General features: G+C 35.3%; 1 protein-coding gene across 7 annotated transcripts in view; it reads right to left on the reverse strand.

Moving 5' to 3' along the window:
• The window catches only part of TAFA2 (TAFA chemokine like family member 2), a 174048-nt gene that overhangs the window by 13406 nt on the left and 146190 nt on the right, over positions 1-14452 (reverse strand). For all 7 annotated transcript variants that reach the window (XR_001553434.2, XR_001553435.2, XR_001553431.2 and 4 more), the window contains exons 3-4: positions 9332-9484; positions 8154-8278 (exon numbers count right to left, since the gene is read on the reverse strand). Coding sequence is in view for 2 of the 7 variants with exons in the window: in XM_015855271.2 (XP_015710757.1) it covers positions 8154-8278; positions 9332-9484 (278 nt within the window). In the remaining 5 variants the exon portion in view is untranslated. The remainder of the gene's footprint in view (positions 1-8153; positions 8279-9331; positions 9485-14452) is intronic.

Here is a 14452-nt window from a genome sequence, read left to right on the forward strand (position 1 = left end):
ACTGGTTTGAGAGCTTTTCACAATTATACTGGTGACTGTGAATGAATGCTTTGTATGACTGACTTTCTCTAATTGTTTTTTATTTTCTGTTTGTTTTTTTCTCTCCCCATTAGAAGGTAGAAAAACAGAGCTAAAACAGAGTAGAGCATCTGAGGTTTTCTATACCTCATATAATGAATAAGGAAATACCTCAAGAAAACTATGGAATTTGGGAAAATTTAAAGCAATACCTTTTAGAGAACTGGGGTCTATTTTCCCACACCCTCACATCATTTCTGCAGCTGAACAGAGATGAATAGTTTGTGAAGCCTGTGCCAGATAGAGGCAAGAGTTCTGCGTGCAGCATTGGGTAATGAGAGGTTTCAGAATACTCCAGTCCTTCTGAATGAAATGCAATCTTTCTGACTTTCAGAAATGATCCAAAGCCCACACAGAACACAAAATAAGGTGTGATGAGGAAGAAGTGCTAGTTTTAGACCATGCCAGCATCACTCATATGATAGTGGCATTTGAATATTATCTTACTATACTTGTAAGATACTGCAAACTGACAAGGGTTTCCCCTTGCTAAAGCTAAAGAAGACTGCTAGATATTCAAGGATTCTATCCTATGTAGCTTTGAAACTGCAAAGAGTCTATAATTGAGAGTAAAAACATCTCTGGTTTCAGTGTTATACCTTTTCCACTTTGTAGAGAAGTGGAGAAAACTAGTAATTTACATATGGCCTTCAGAAGTCATTCTTATTTTCTATCAAAGAGGAAGAAAATTATTCTTCAGACATGAGTTTAGTATCTCAAATATGCCAGCAAAAGGAAAAATTGAGGAGAAAAAAAAATAAAAATTAAAAAAATCACAAGCAGAAGAGGAATCTTTTGGGACAAAGGCAGAAAACCTCTCATCTGGTTTGATGGAGTGAAGGATTCCCAGGTGGAAGAAAGTAATACTTGCAAAAAATAACACATTAGTTAATTAATTACATGCAGTTGAATCCACCTATGTTGACAATGATGGAAACATTTGATTTTTATTTTAGAGTAATTCCATAAATTTTCAAATTTTTTAGAAGCTAAAATAATGCTTTGCAATGGATGCTATCTGTGGTTTTGCCAAGTTTTTTTTTTCCTTCCCTCCTTTCTTTCATTTGTAATGCACTAACAAGTTCTCCCTGTTCAGATGACCTATATGCATAAAGAATGCCCTTATCCCATTCTCTTTTGATGTTCCTCATTTTCAGACCTTCACATAGAACTCAATAAATTTGCAACAGAAAATTTCCTGGGTTGAATATTTGGAATATCATGACCTGCCCAAGTTTTACTGTCATTCAATGACTTTGCTTGTAACCTTTCAGACTTTAAATACAAAACACTTTCATTACATAAATTCATACAAAAAAAAAATTTAAAAAAAAATAAAAAAATAAAAAAAATTGACATTCCTGTTTTTATGGGTCTATTTCATTGCTTTCCAGAATGCACTGCATTCATTTTTTCCATCATATTTTAATAGACTTTGGGTGGATCCCTTGTTCCACCTTGCAATCAGGTCAAGAAGTCCATCTGCGTCTACACTGTAGATATATGTAAGATATATATGTAAGTAAGGTCCAGTATTTGACATCATGCAGCAATGAACTACTAACTTTCTAACTAATTACTCTTATGAGTTTTGTAGTTAGTTGTGTAATTAATTTAGATTTGTGTAATTAGAGTCACGTGCCTGTAAGAAAGTCCAGTACTTAACTATTAGATCTGCTTCAAATAATTTGCACAGCATAGTGAACTATATCTCTTATGCATTCTTATGTCAAAACCTCCACACATGCACTAAGTGGCTTCTTTCACTCCTCAATTTTCTTCTTCTAATCCTTATCACTATAACTTGTGTCTTGTGCCTTGTTTTTTGTTTGCTTATTTGTTTTTAATACACATTTGTCTTTAGGAAGAAAAAAAAAAAACGATGACTTGTCCAGATTTTTGTGATCTATAAATGGCTATAATCAAGCTGTGAGCCTTAACTCATGTCAAATATAGACTCGTAACAGGAACCTTTCCATAGGATAGAACTAGGTCTGCCAACTTCAGGTGTAAGACATATATTTGGTATTCTGCAGATAATTTTAAGAGATTCCGTGAATTACTTGGCCTTAAAAACTGGTGATTCATTGAAACCTTTTGGAAAGCTACACTTGGGGAACTCTAACGTATGTTGGCCAGAGATGCTAAATATTTTCTTCAAAATGTCCAAGTGTCTAAAATAAGATTACTGTTTGGGCAACCTACAAAAAATACTGATCTTCAATATGAATGATTTGTGACAGTGGATCAAAACGATAATCACCAATGCAAAACGTTAACATGACCCTAGAAAAATATCTTATTTCTATTCCCAGCTCCCTGAAACTTGTGTGCATTTTTTAAAGAAAATGTAGACATACCATTTATTGCTATTTTAATGACAAATTAGATACACTGGGTCTCTGAGTTAGCAATGAGAAACATGCTGAGACAGCTGCAAATTTCTGCTAGTGACAGATTAGCCAAAGGCATGGAAAGAGATACCATAGCAACAAAGAGCCTGTCACAAGTGCAATCACTCTTTTCCATAGCTAATATTTTGCTACAGTCTGTGCACTTACTTGTATTGTAATCACATCCTTTTTATGAACCACAAAATATAGCTCATCTCTGTATCCATATGCATATTGTTCCTATAAATTTTTCCTGAAAATTAAGGTAGAAGGTGAGGTGTCTATAGACAGAAACTTTGAAGTGAGGCAGCAAGATAGAGTTTTACAGTAAGGCAGTGTTTTAATTCGATACTTTAAATAACATTAGAGAAAGCATTTCCTGTAATTATTTACCACTGATGCTTGGCAAATCAGTGATTTATCCTGTAAGTATTTCAAGTTTCACAGTGGTCAAAGCAAAAGCTGAACTTCTTCATGTGATGGAGGTTAGTACCAGTTTTAGACTGATAAAATGTCACACAAGAAAAGCACTGCCGTATTAGAACAGACTGACTGCAACGATACTTCCAGCCTATTGTAAACATTCTAAAATTCCCTCTGATTATCTTTATGAATTTCTGATTTTTCTGCTTACATGTCATCACCAGCACTGCTTTTGAAAATTTTGGAGTAAGGAGGAGAAATAAAGACATGAGAGAAGGGGCAGCCACAATGGCAATATTTCTTTCCAACTTTAGCAAAACAAAAAAGAAAATAACAGAAAAAGTTATACTTCCTTTTTTTTAGTGTCTGCTGCTGCTTAAAGAGACAGCGCATCTGCTGCTGATACAGAGGAGCAGGAATCAACAGCTAACACAGCTGCACTGCTGACGTCAGGCTCAGTTTCCAGAAAAATGTTCTTTTCTTCTCTTGTCCAAGGACACATTTTAGTTCTCATTTTTTGTGCTGACTTACTCCCATGTTGGTTATGACAGTAATTGAATCACATTGTTAATTCTGCCATCTGATATTAGGTTTCTTAGTAAAAACCATCCTGCCTTCGGCCTTCCTCCTTTAGCCCATTGCAAAGCATTACTTTGCAAAGGTACCTAATGGAAACTCTTTCATTCCTTGGGCTGAAAGTCTTATGAACAGCACACTTTGTGACGTGAAACATAAATAAAATTATTGCCTTTCCTATCAGCAGCTGTAATTAATTTAGAAACAATCAAGTATCTACAAGTGAGAAAGAGGAGACAGGGTAAAAATACAAGCAGTATTTATAGATAGATAGCAGCAGAATCGCATTGATTCAGAGTAGTGGAATACACACACTGAACACCATTTGTAGCCAGCTGGTATGTTTGGACAGTATTCTCTGTTTCCAATGATGTTATTAAATTTCTAGTTTGTTTTAAATTCTCAATGTCATAATGCAAAATTAGATTAAGTGGAATATTACAAATATCTGACTTCAGACTCTCTCCAGTATTGTTTGCAATGTAGATAAACACTCTCAGTATGGATTCCTCTCCATTGTGGCAATATTTCTGTTCATTCCTTTTTTTTTTCTTTTTCTTTTTTTGTTTGTTTTGTTTTGCATTAGTTCTCTATCTCTGGTATTGATTTGGAAAGCAGATTTAGATTTGGAATGTAGATAAATGGACTCAGTATGGATTTATTTCTGGCCACGTAAAATTTCTCTCTTATTTCTCTCTGTTCCTTATATATATATGTTTACAGTACTCTATTTCTAATATTGGGTTGGCATATAGCTACATAGTAATATATTAACTATTGATTTCTTTCTCTTCTGGAGTGTGCTTTTGCCCACATATTAAAAATAATAGCTTGTTTTCAGAGTGACAATTGCAGTTCCTTCTACCTCTCATAAAAGTGTGGGTGTTAAGCTATTCCAGAAGTTAGATGCTCATTTCCAAAAGATGGCCCTTTATGACCTGTGTGAAAGTACTGTTAGCATTTGACTGTAGGAAAATATTACTTTGTTCACTTTCACCTTCTAGAGATTTTCAAAGGTTAATAAGAAATACCTGTTATGCAATGCATCTGATCATTTTGGTTCATTCATACTGTTATTATTATTACTATAACAACAAGGCTGTCCTAAAAGGACATGCACTGGTTACCAATTTCACATGAATAACAGATACTGGGCCTGATGCTCATCACAGTATTACTCACTTATTTGGCATACAGCTGAGTATCTTCAGAACGGGAATGTTTCAAAAGCTTCTCTTACACAGTATTACATTTGACAGTGGTCAATGTCCAAAGCTTCCCAAACTGACAGAGAATTTAGGATTTTTTTAGATCAGCTTCCTACTGAAGACCACATCAAAGAATGCCTCCTAGACAGCATCTTCTTATCCAACACTAAGCATCCAAATGTTAGGCACTAAGTTAATCATCAAAGCTTTCCTTCAGAATTATTAGGGAGACATAAGCACCTTCTGAAGATAATTCATCTGACCTATCTTAGGAGAAAACAGATTGTCCTTTGGGAGTGGGCAGTTGTCTCCAATTTTCTGGAGGAAAATGCCACAATGTCCCTGGTAAATCTTAGTTATGCACACAAACACTTCATAATTCAATTAATGAGTTTCGGAACATCTTCTTTTGTTGCAGTATAATGTTCAGGAACACAAACATATATTTCTCTACATTAAATCATTAACTAAATTGCCATTCCCTCTTCACTCTTTCCTCTTCTGCAGGCTATATAGGCCCCAAATAGCCAATTCTAAACCAAAATGTGTTTATTCAGTATTCAGTTTACTCACAAACGTGCTTTCCACCCCAGAATTAATTTCTTTTTCCATTATTAACTCCTAACATTTGCATTTTCCATTAGTATGTAAAGAAATCAGGAATACAGTTTAATCTTTCCATAATACTTGATTTTGCATTACTAAGGTAAATAATTGTTATCTGACTTTTCCTAACATTAACATAGTTCTTAGTACCATATAATTCATACTATTTCTAATCTTCTATTTGTTTGTAAATTTGTTAGATCTTTATTCATCTACATAAAATGCAAAACAGATATTTAAAAATAAATTAATTTTCTTCCATTATTCACATGGCCTTTTTGATTAGACTTTTGCTTAACATAAGTATAATAATTGGCACCATCATTATTTACAGTGATGCAATTATGTGCTGTAATGCTGTGGAAATCTAGGTGCTGCTTTTAAATCTGGTATCCTGTACCTGAGAAAAAAGTACTTCAGCCGTTAATTGAGTTACTTTTTATGCTCGTGAAGGAGATAAGCTTATAGAAGATGTTTGGAGATGAATATAAATCTAATACTTTCTTAGACCATTTCAGGAAAACTTTCACAGTGCTTTACTGCAATATACTTAAATCACCTTAGCTGTTCAGCTCATTCATTTCTTTATGATTTTACATTATACATGATAATCACATACAGGTTATTTCGTTTAACAATTGGAAGAATATTACTCATGTCTTCTTAATTCTGACTCTCTGAAGAATTCTTTATTTTCCTTTAGAAGGAGTTTTGAAACTTCAGAGCTGCTTAGAATTTTTCCTGTTACTTATAGACTTGGGTGAGCAGAAAGAAGAACTACAAATATATTGTATTCACTAATAATTAGGGAAAAATACTTGCTTTTGATAACAAGCTATTCTTACTGCAGTCAACTGTGTTCTTCGTACCAATATATATTTTTCTGGGAATCAGAATGATATCTGTTAAAATCCCAATTTCCTGTGCCCAGAAAGACTGAGAACTGCATTTCCCTATCTTCTCTTAGTGACTGAGACTAAGTCAGTAATTTAAGTTCCAATTTGGGAACAATTCAAAACAGTATTGCACATGTTTGGGAAATGAAGAAGGGGGAAACACATAGTATCTGGACAAACTAGAACGCAGAGCAAATGCCAGGGGAATTAAGGGGATTGTTTTTTTTTTTAATTTTTAGGAGCTGCAGGTTATGGTGGTCACTGTACTGAGTCAGTGTGTCTAATAGCTGTTTTTTTTCACAGCATTAATTCTGAGTAACCATGAAGTGATTCCTGAATACTGCCACTATTCATGGAGGACAAGAAAAGGCTAACTCCTGCAAAGAGACAGACCTGTGAGTCTGAAGCAGAGGCATGAGCCCTTCAGCACAAGCACCTTGGGCTTCTATGAATTCCTAAGGGCAGGCATAATTTCATAACCTCGACAAAGTACCTAACTTTTGACAACATGTGAAGAAATATCCTCAAAAAGGTTCCTATTGATGTCTTCCCATTTTGTGATCATTTTTATTTTTTCTACAGGAGGGTAATCCAGAGCCACACTTTTACTTTTATGCTTGTTAAACACATTAATTATAAAATGGCATGCATTCTTGAGCACTAATAGTGTCATATATAATGCAGCAGTAACAAGGACAAATTTCAAAACATACACACACTTCTTTTCCTGTTTCTATTGTCACTGTTACATTTCTTCCAGTTCCTTTCCTTGGGATTACACATGCACACACCTTTTATATTCATATAACCAGAAATGTATTAGCAGTTAGGTTACTAGGTTAGGCGAACAGAATTCAAGAAAGGTTAGCTTCAGAAGATATACATTTGACAGAGGATCTGGATGGAGAAGAGTACAACAAACACTGAGAAAGTATCCTTCCTTCAAAGAATGTCAAAATGGCTAAAAACTTAGGCATACAAAATCTGAGACATGCAGATCTCTCTGTAGAATGAAATACAATTCAGCCAGACAATACTACATTTCAGTACAACCAAGGAGTATCAGAAATTTAGTGCCTACATGGGGAAGATTTTGTTAAAATGACTTAGATACACCTGTGTTAGCAATGTACTAGCTTGACACCACAAACAATTATTAGAAACCTATAAGCAAAACAGTCATCATGCATGGAGGGGGGAGTGAAAAGGTGAAGGTGTTTTTGCCTATACACATACATATGTGTCTTCAGGGAGCACTTGTAGTGTTTTATGTGGATATGGAACTGTTGATCCTGTAGAGACACAGTTCTGGAGTTTGAGGAAGTTTGAGAACTTCCTGTTCAGCTGCAAAATTTGTTTCTCTTCTGTTGGTAGGCACTAAAAACTGAGATGGCAGAATGTTTACTTTGTTTTCAGGTTTTGTACATGTTAGATTTACTTGAGGTAATCTAATTTTGAAACAGTAATACAGAAAGTGTCAAATGGAGAAAAGGAATTTACTGAAACTAAACATTCTGTAGTTAATCAGTCACACAACACAGAAAGAACCAGAAGATCCACTTTTAATTGCATATCAAATGCTTACCATGCCCAGCAGTTTCTGCGTCGAAACATGGTAATGCCATGTTACTGATTAAAACGTACTTGTTTGCCATCCTGTAAACAAAGAGCTTAGCATTTTGTTTCAGAAAGAAATGCATATCAGATTGTAATACGCATTCATTACCAGTAGCTGAAAAAGGTGTCAACTCTATCATCTCCACTGCTCACCTGAGACGGCCTGGCACATTGCTTACCATCATTAAGCAACTGCTGTGTATGCTGAGACAAGTGTGCAGGACGATGAAGTCCATTCCCAATTTGAGTCTCTTCCCACACTTTGCTCTTCTCAGCTGATGTCTTCCCTGTGTACCCAGTTTCCTGTGCACATTTTTTTACCTGTTTGTAGCATGTAAGGTTGGTTTCATACCTACCCTAGTTGTTTTCACTTTATTCCCAGAGGAACAGCTCCATCCCTTACGATCTGGAAGAACCTTACATTCCTCCCCTTCAAGACATGGTTGCATGTGGCACCACCATTTCTGCTCCACTATTGAAGCTGCAAGAGAAGAAAACAACTACATTTGCATGTTCTTGAAATGGGCATTTTAATATGTCATTATATTGCATTAATTCTTCTATTTTCCATGAAAATGTCGGAAATATATTAACCAACATTTACTCTATGATTTGCAGCCAGATCATAATTTCACAAGAAATGAAGCCTCAATTTGCACAAGGTGCTACATATTTCAAAGACAGTCTCTTTACTACTTTTTTTCCCTAATTTACTGCAGTTCAGAAAGTAATAGCATTCCTTTCCAACTCTCATTTTCTCTTGCTCAGCCAGAATTCAAAGTTTTAAGCAGGGCCTCTTCTTTTGAGTTAGTATATTTAGCCTGATCTTCTCTGAAGTCTAGTGCAGGATGATTAAATATATTCCCCAAAGATGACATATTTACAGTTTCTCTGACAGCCAACAACATATCAATAGTAAAGAGATCGTGGAAAGGGCGAATCTTTTCTGCTCCTCTTTCAGAAAAACGGAAGTGAAAAATAAGTATAATATATTCCCAATTTGAACATATGAATCAATGCCAGATTTGTTAAATAAAACATTAATACTGTACACTGAACAGAAAAAAATATGTTGGCCTACAGAGACTTTTCAAAAATAGACAGAATTGTGTTCTCTCTCTTTGTTCACTTGTTTAATGCTTTATGATTAAGTTAAATATGTAAATGAAGATATGTATAAGACTGTAGCATATGAAAATTACATGCTCTTGTAGACTCCATGTAAACACTTTTCATTAAGTGAATTCCATACACTGTTGGGGGCATTCTTTTGGTTAGGTCAACTTTAGCTTCTCAAGAGGTCTCCTTCACTAGCATCTACTAATTTCACTTAGCTTTTCCACAGAGTAATAACAAATAATTAATTTTTCCCATCATCATCCCATTCACCTTGGGCTTGCCCTTCAAAATGTGGAAGCCTTTCTCCTTTTATTTTAATAAATTAACTGCAATAGAGTGAGTTTTTTTAATGTCTTCAGGCTATCAAAATTCTCTAGGAACATGCAATAAAAGGAAGCAATAGAGGTAGTCGCACCATCAACACAAGAAGGAGCTGCTCGGGTGGTACCTGCTACCTGCCCAGGGAAGCAGGAGCACTTCACTGTCTGTGATCGTTCTTCTATCTTGTTCTTATTGCAACATCTGTGGAGTGCCACCACTTCACAGGTCCCAGTTTTAACATGGTGAGCTGTGAAAATAAGAAGATGGGCAATTTGATAACACCGTGAGGTAACATCATATTGTTTGAGGGTACTTTTTTTGTTTTTCTTTAATTAGAAATGCATCAAACTTGGATCTGTAAGGCAATCTGCCATGCATGAAACTAGAATTACAATGGTACTAACAGTAGATTGTAAAGTTGATTTCTTTTCCAAATGTAGTGTAACTATCTCAGGCAGAAAATGCTGGCTAAAGAAAAGCAATTGGAGAAGGCTGCATACAGAACTGTTCCAGTGAAGTGGAAAGCAGAGACATTATAAAACTAATGTACAAAATACATTAATTTCTGGACTCCCATAACCAGCTGTATACTTCTACCAGGTTTTTTATTCTTTTCCCTCAGGGTAAGACCTTGGAAGGGAAGTGTATCAACTTTTAAATTCATATATATGCATACGTTTTCAGATTCTATGTGCACAGAGTTCATGTCCATTGCAAAAGCAGTTTTTCATAAGTTCTTCCAAAATCTTCATGCAAATGGTCAGAGAAGAGCTGGCAGGATACAGGGAAAGACTTGGTAAAGGGATGGATAATGTGTTGTATTAAATATAAATAAGTACGAAAATAATAATGGAAAATATGGGGGGGGTGATAAGGAAAGAAATAAGGGAAGAGAGAGAGAGAGAAGAAAAATGTGGTATATGCATTAAAAATATTGGATATTGACAAAAGGGAAGGGATATAGGCGATGACGCGGAAGGGAGGAAGGGACTTAGGGTAAGGGAAGGTGTATAGGGAAGGCGGCAAGTGGAAGGTTGATAGTGGATTTATGGGTAAGGGAGTAAGGGATAGGAAGGGAGGGGTAAAGTGTGAGGGTATCTACGGGTAAGTGGACTAGGGACAGGGATTAGGTGAGGGAAGGGAATAGGGAAAGTGGGAAAGTGTAAGGGAAGGGACAGGATCTATGTGTGTATCTTCTTTTTGGGGATTAGGGTTAAGGGAAGTATAATCATAGAAAAAAAAAATGATTATAAATAGAAAAAAAGTAAATACAAGAAACCCAGCTATAGCTTTAAAATTGGAAGAAAAAAAATGAATTATAGAAATAGAAAAGAAAAAGAAAAGAAAAGAAAGAAAAGAAAAGAAAAGAAAAAGCAAAGAAAAGAAAAGAAAAGAAAAGAAAGAAAAGATAAAAGAGAGAAAAGATAAGAGAAAAGGAAACAGAAAAGAAAAGAAAAGAAAAGAAAAAGAAAACTATTAAGGAACTGCATTGTTAAAATTGTTCCTGCCCTGAAGTCACGGCATATGTGGAACGTCTGGAAACAAAGGAAATCAAAATTTTTCAAAACCACCAGAATGACAACAAGACAATCTTCATTATCTCCATGCTTCTCTAACCAATGCCACTGGAGTCCTGTGAGAGGACTTATGTGCTAACATTGGTAAGAAAACTAACCATTTCTGGTTGAGCAGCCAGTTTCAAAGGATCTGGAATTCATAAAACATAATTTCATCATAGCATGCAGTGGTAAATATTTATGAAAAACAAAACAAAACAAAACACCATACAGGGAGGACTAGGAATTATACACAGCAGTTGCTTTCACAGTCCCCTGGACGATCTGAGTCCACTAGGTTTATAAAAATCTTGAATAGTTCTGTGCAAAGCCAGTTCGTTATCCTTTTATATCCTAAAGGAAAAAGTGAGTTTCCACATGGAGAAAACCCTACCAAGGGGCTCTTGGAGCCCAACATTGACCACTGGATCTACTGAGCTGTGATTGCACAGTATAAGCTCTTGAAATGACTGACGGAGCAAAATGCACTTTATGTAGAATATGGCCCCCAAGAACGTGCCTAAAGACAAAAGCCACAGGCAGTAATTAGATTCAGAGTCTTCATTAACAAAACATAAACTACTAAACACTTCATTCAGGCAATTATGTATTTTGCAGTAGAACAAAGTCCACTGAACAGCCTGTGATCTCTGTAGTCACCGCATCGTGCTACATCAGGTTGCATTATATTCACTGTATCGTGCTGTACATCTGAAATGTTATAACACAGTGAAAATGATTAACCCATGATTCACCTTACTATGATACACTGAAATATAACACACACACACACCAGAAATCTATGACAAAAATATGAAACACATGATATATAAGAGAACAAACACAAGCTGCTTTTGTAAATTCACAATCATTTTTGATAGACAATTACACATTTTATACCCACATATGCTTATAAAAATTCACTGTCTTTGTGTTATAAAATATACATTAAAAACATGCATTGAATCTAAAAAAAATAATGTAAAAAGTGAATTTCTTCCCACTTAATTTTTTACTATATTAGTTCTCAGTCCTCATTTGTACTGTAATGTGTCTCAATGATCCTGAAATGTTGTCCCTTCAGTCTCTCATTAGGTAGCTTTACAACAGCTCTACCAGATCACTAGAAATGCAATAATATACCTACAAGTAGAAATTACTGTGCACATCAATAGCCATCTGGAATGGAATCCAGTTTAAAGAGTTGTTAAGAGCTTTGAAAAGAAAGTTCATTCTGAAACAAAACTTTTGAAAGACTCACTCTGTACTAGTTAGGAAAACTGGCCATTTAAAGTTTCTTATTGGAAAAGACTGTAATTAGAAGAAATGGTCACTTAGTTTCATGTACAACATGGAAAAGCATTTCAAAGGGTAAAAAAAACGTGAAAAAGAAATAGAATAAAAAATAACCTCATACTGAGAGTGACCTTTCATTATTAAAACTGTTTTTAAATGTTCTAGGTATGAAATCAAAACAACCGAAAAGGTATTTTTTTATATGTGCATAACATATTTCAGTAATTGAAAATCTAGGCCAACCATCCTCTAGCTTCTGTTTACCATCTAGAGTATGCTACGAATATTCCCTGAGAGGAAATGTGTGGATTTCAGCTCCTTATGCTATCACATAATTAAGTTTGAGTGCAGTAAGTACAGTATCTGTCACATTCATGTGACATGAAAGCCTCTGTGCAGTAGATAACGGATTTCCCACAACCTAATACAAATTAACCTCATTAAGCCACTGAAGCATTCCACAAGAGGAGATGGTATTTCAGAAGATTCACAGTTTGGTTTTGTTTCTTCTACTCTGAGCACAGACTTCAAAGCATGTTGCTTGGTTTGCAGAAAATGTTTGAGGAACCGAGTGCCATTTCTGGAATCTTTCAGAAATTCTTTATTCAGAACCACCACAAACACTCAGCTCTCCATCCTCTGCTAATGCAAGTAATCCTGCCTGAAATCAATGTGAAGAAGGACTGAAGAAAGAGACCTAGAGATATCTGTGTGTACAGACTTTGAAGTTTTCCTGACCATTACATACAATATGTATACAATGTTTCAGAAGATGTAACACTGTATTATGAGAGTGCAACTTGGAAAACAGATATAATCACATCTTACCCATTAACAGTGTATCCTGTAATTAGCCTGGCACTTTTACAGCTTTTTTTTCATGTAGTGAAATTGTCAATAGCAATCATCTCATTAATCAGTATGATACAGGTACATCAAAAACTTCAGGACAATTATGATCTTGGAAAAAATTACATCTAAGTAATTATTATTTCTCATTTTGTAAGTCATTGAATGTGCTTAAAGAATATGCTTAAACATATTCGGTAAATAAATTTAAATATATATAATTTGTAACAATTCATTCACAACAGTTTTAAATTTATTTCCTTCAGATGAATGACATCTTAGTCATATTTGAAGGTTGCGTATGGCATTAAATTATAGCTCTGAGTCCCTCACTTCTGTGAGAAGTTTGCTACAAAGCAGACTGCAAGTTATTGCTCCAGGTTATTACTTTGTAACTCACAAATAGGAATATAATGTATTTACCAAAATGCAGTGTTATAGACAAATCTAGCATTAAATCAGGTACAGTATTCTGAATTGACTGCTCATTGCAATCACCATTTCTCAACTTTTCTACTTGATCATTCAAATCCTGATCTGACACCCATCTGCTAGGTTCCATTTGCTGAAAGTTGTATAAGTCATGCAGAAACACATACATGGGCCATTAAAAAAAGGGGGAGAAATATGTTTGCATGGCCTGGATGAAATAAAGTCACAGATTGTATCATCTGTACTCAGGCTTCCCATCATTCTAGCAGTCACTGCAAAATAATGAGGTGGAAAAGTCATAAAGGCTCCTTTACGTGCTCTCTGCCAAGACACAGGAAGAACTGGGTGATACAACTAAACCAAGCTAATGATGAACAGCTACAGAAAAAATAACAAATCCCTTGCCACTTTTCCCACACTCTTTCATCCCTTACTTGCCTGAACAGTGTCATATAATAAGGGTAAGCCACAGATTTAGATGGGCAGAAAGATATCTCCTTTTTTGTAGGGTTAGTTCTCTACCATCATAGCTCCTAAAGCTGAGTGCAAAGACTCGTGAGAAGATTCAGCCAAAGACAAGCAGCAGGAGCAGGTGACCACTGACTCGTCATCACCTCCTTCCACAGAAACCAGTTCCTCACTGGCAGACAAGAACTGCAGCTCTGTGATGTTATATTAGATTAATGTAAATTCTTTTACTACCTCCAGGTAACTCCTGTAAGATAAGAGAGACAATGTACAAAGTTTTCTTTATGTGCAGCTGGGCATTTTTAAAGCTTGTCACAAAAGCAAAGTTTTGGTTAAAACAAGAAGCAACAGATCACCAGTAAGGAGTGGAATGGAAATGACTTTTAGCCCCAAGTTTCAATCCAAGTTATATATAATACTACCTGAACTTTGGCCTTTTTGTCATTTTGGGGATAATTAGGAATATGTACCACATGAAATATTATAGTGATTCAATTGGTCAAACTATGGGCATATGTAGTTTTTATTTATGTATACCATATTCATATGAGTAATTACATTAAGGACTACAATGGAACTACTGATTTTTTAATAACCATCTGCAAGGGAAAACA

This window comes from Coturnix japonica, chromosome 1 (assembly GCF_001577835.2).
Source record: "Coturnix japonica isolate 7356 chromosome 1, Coturnix japonica 2.1, whole genome shotgun sequence".
Taxonomy (NCBI): domain Eukaryota; kingdom Metazoa; phylum Chordata; class Aves; order Galliformes; family Phasianidae; genus Coturnix; species Coturnix japonica.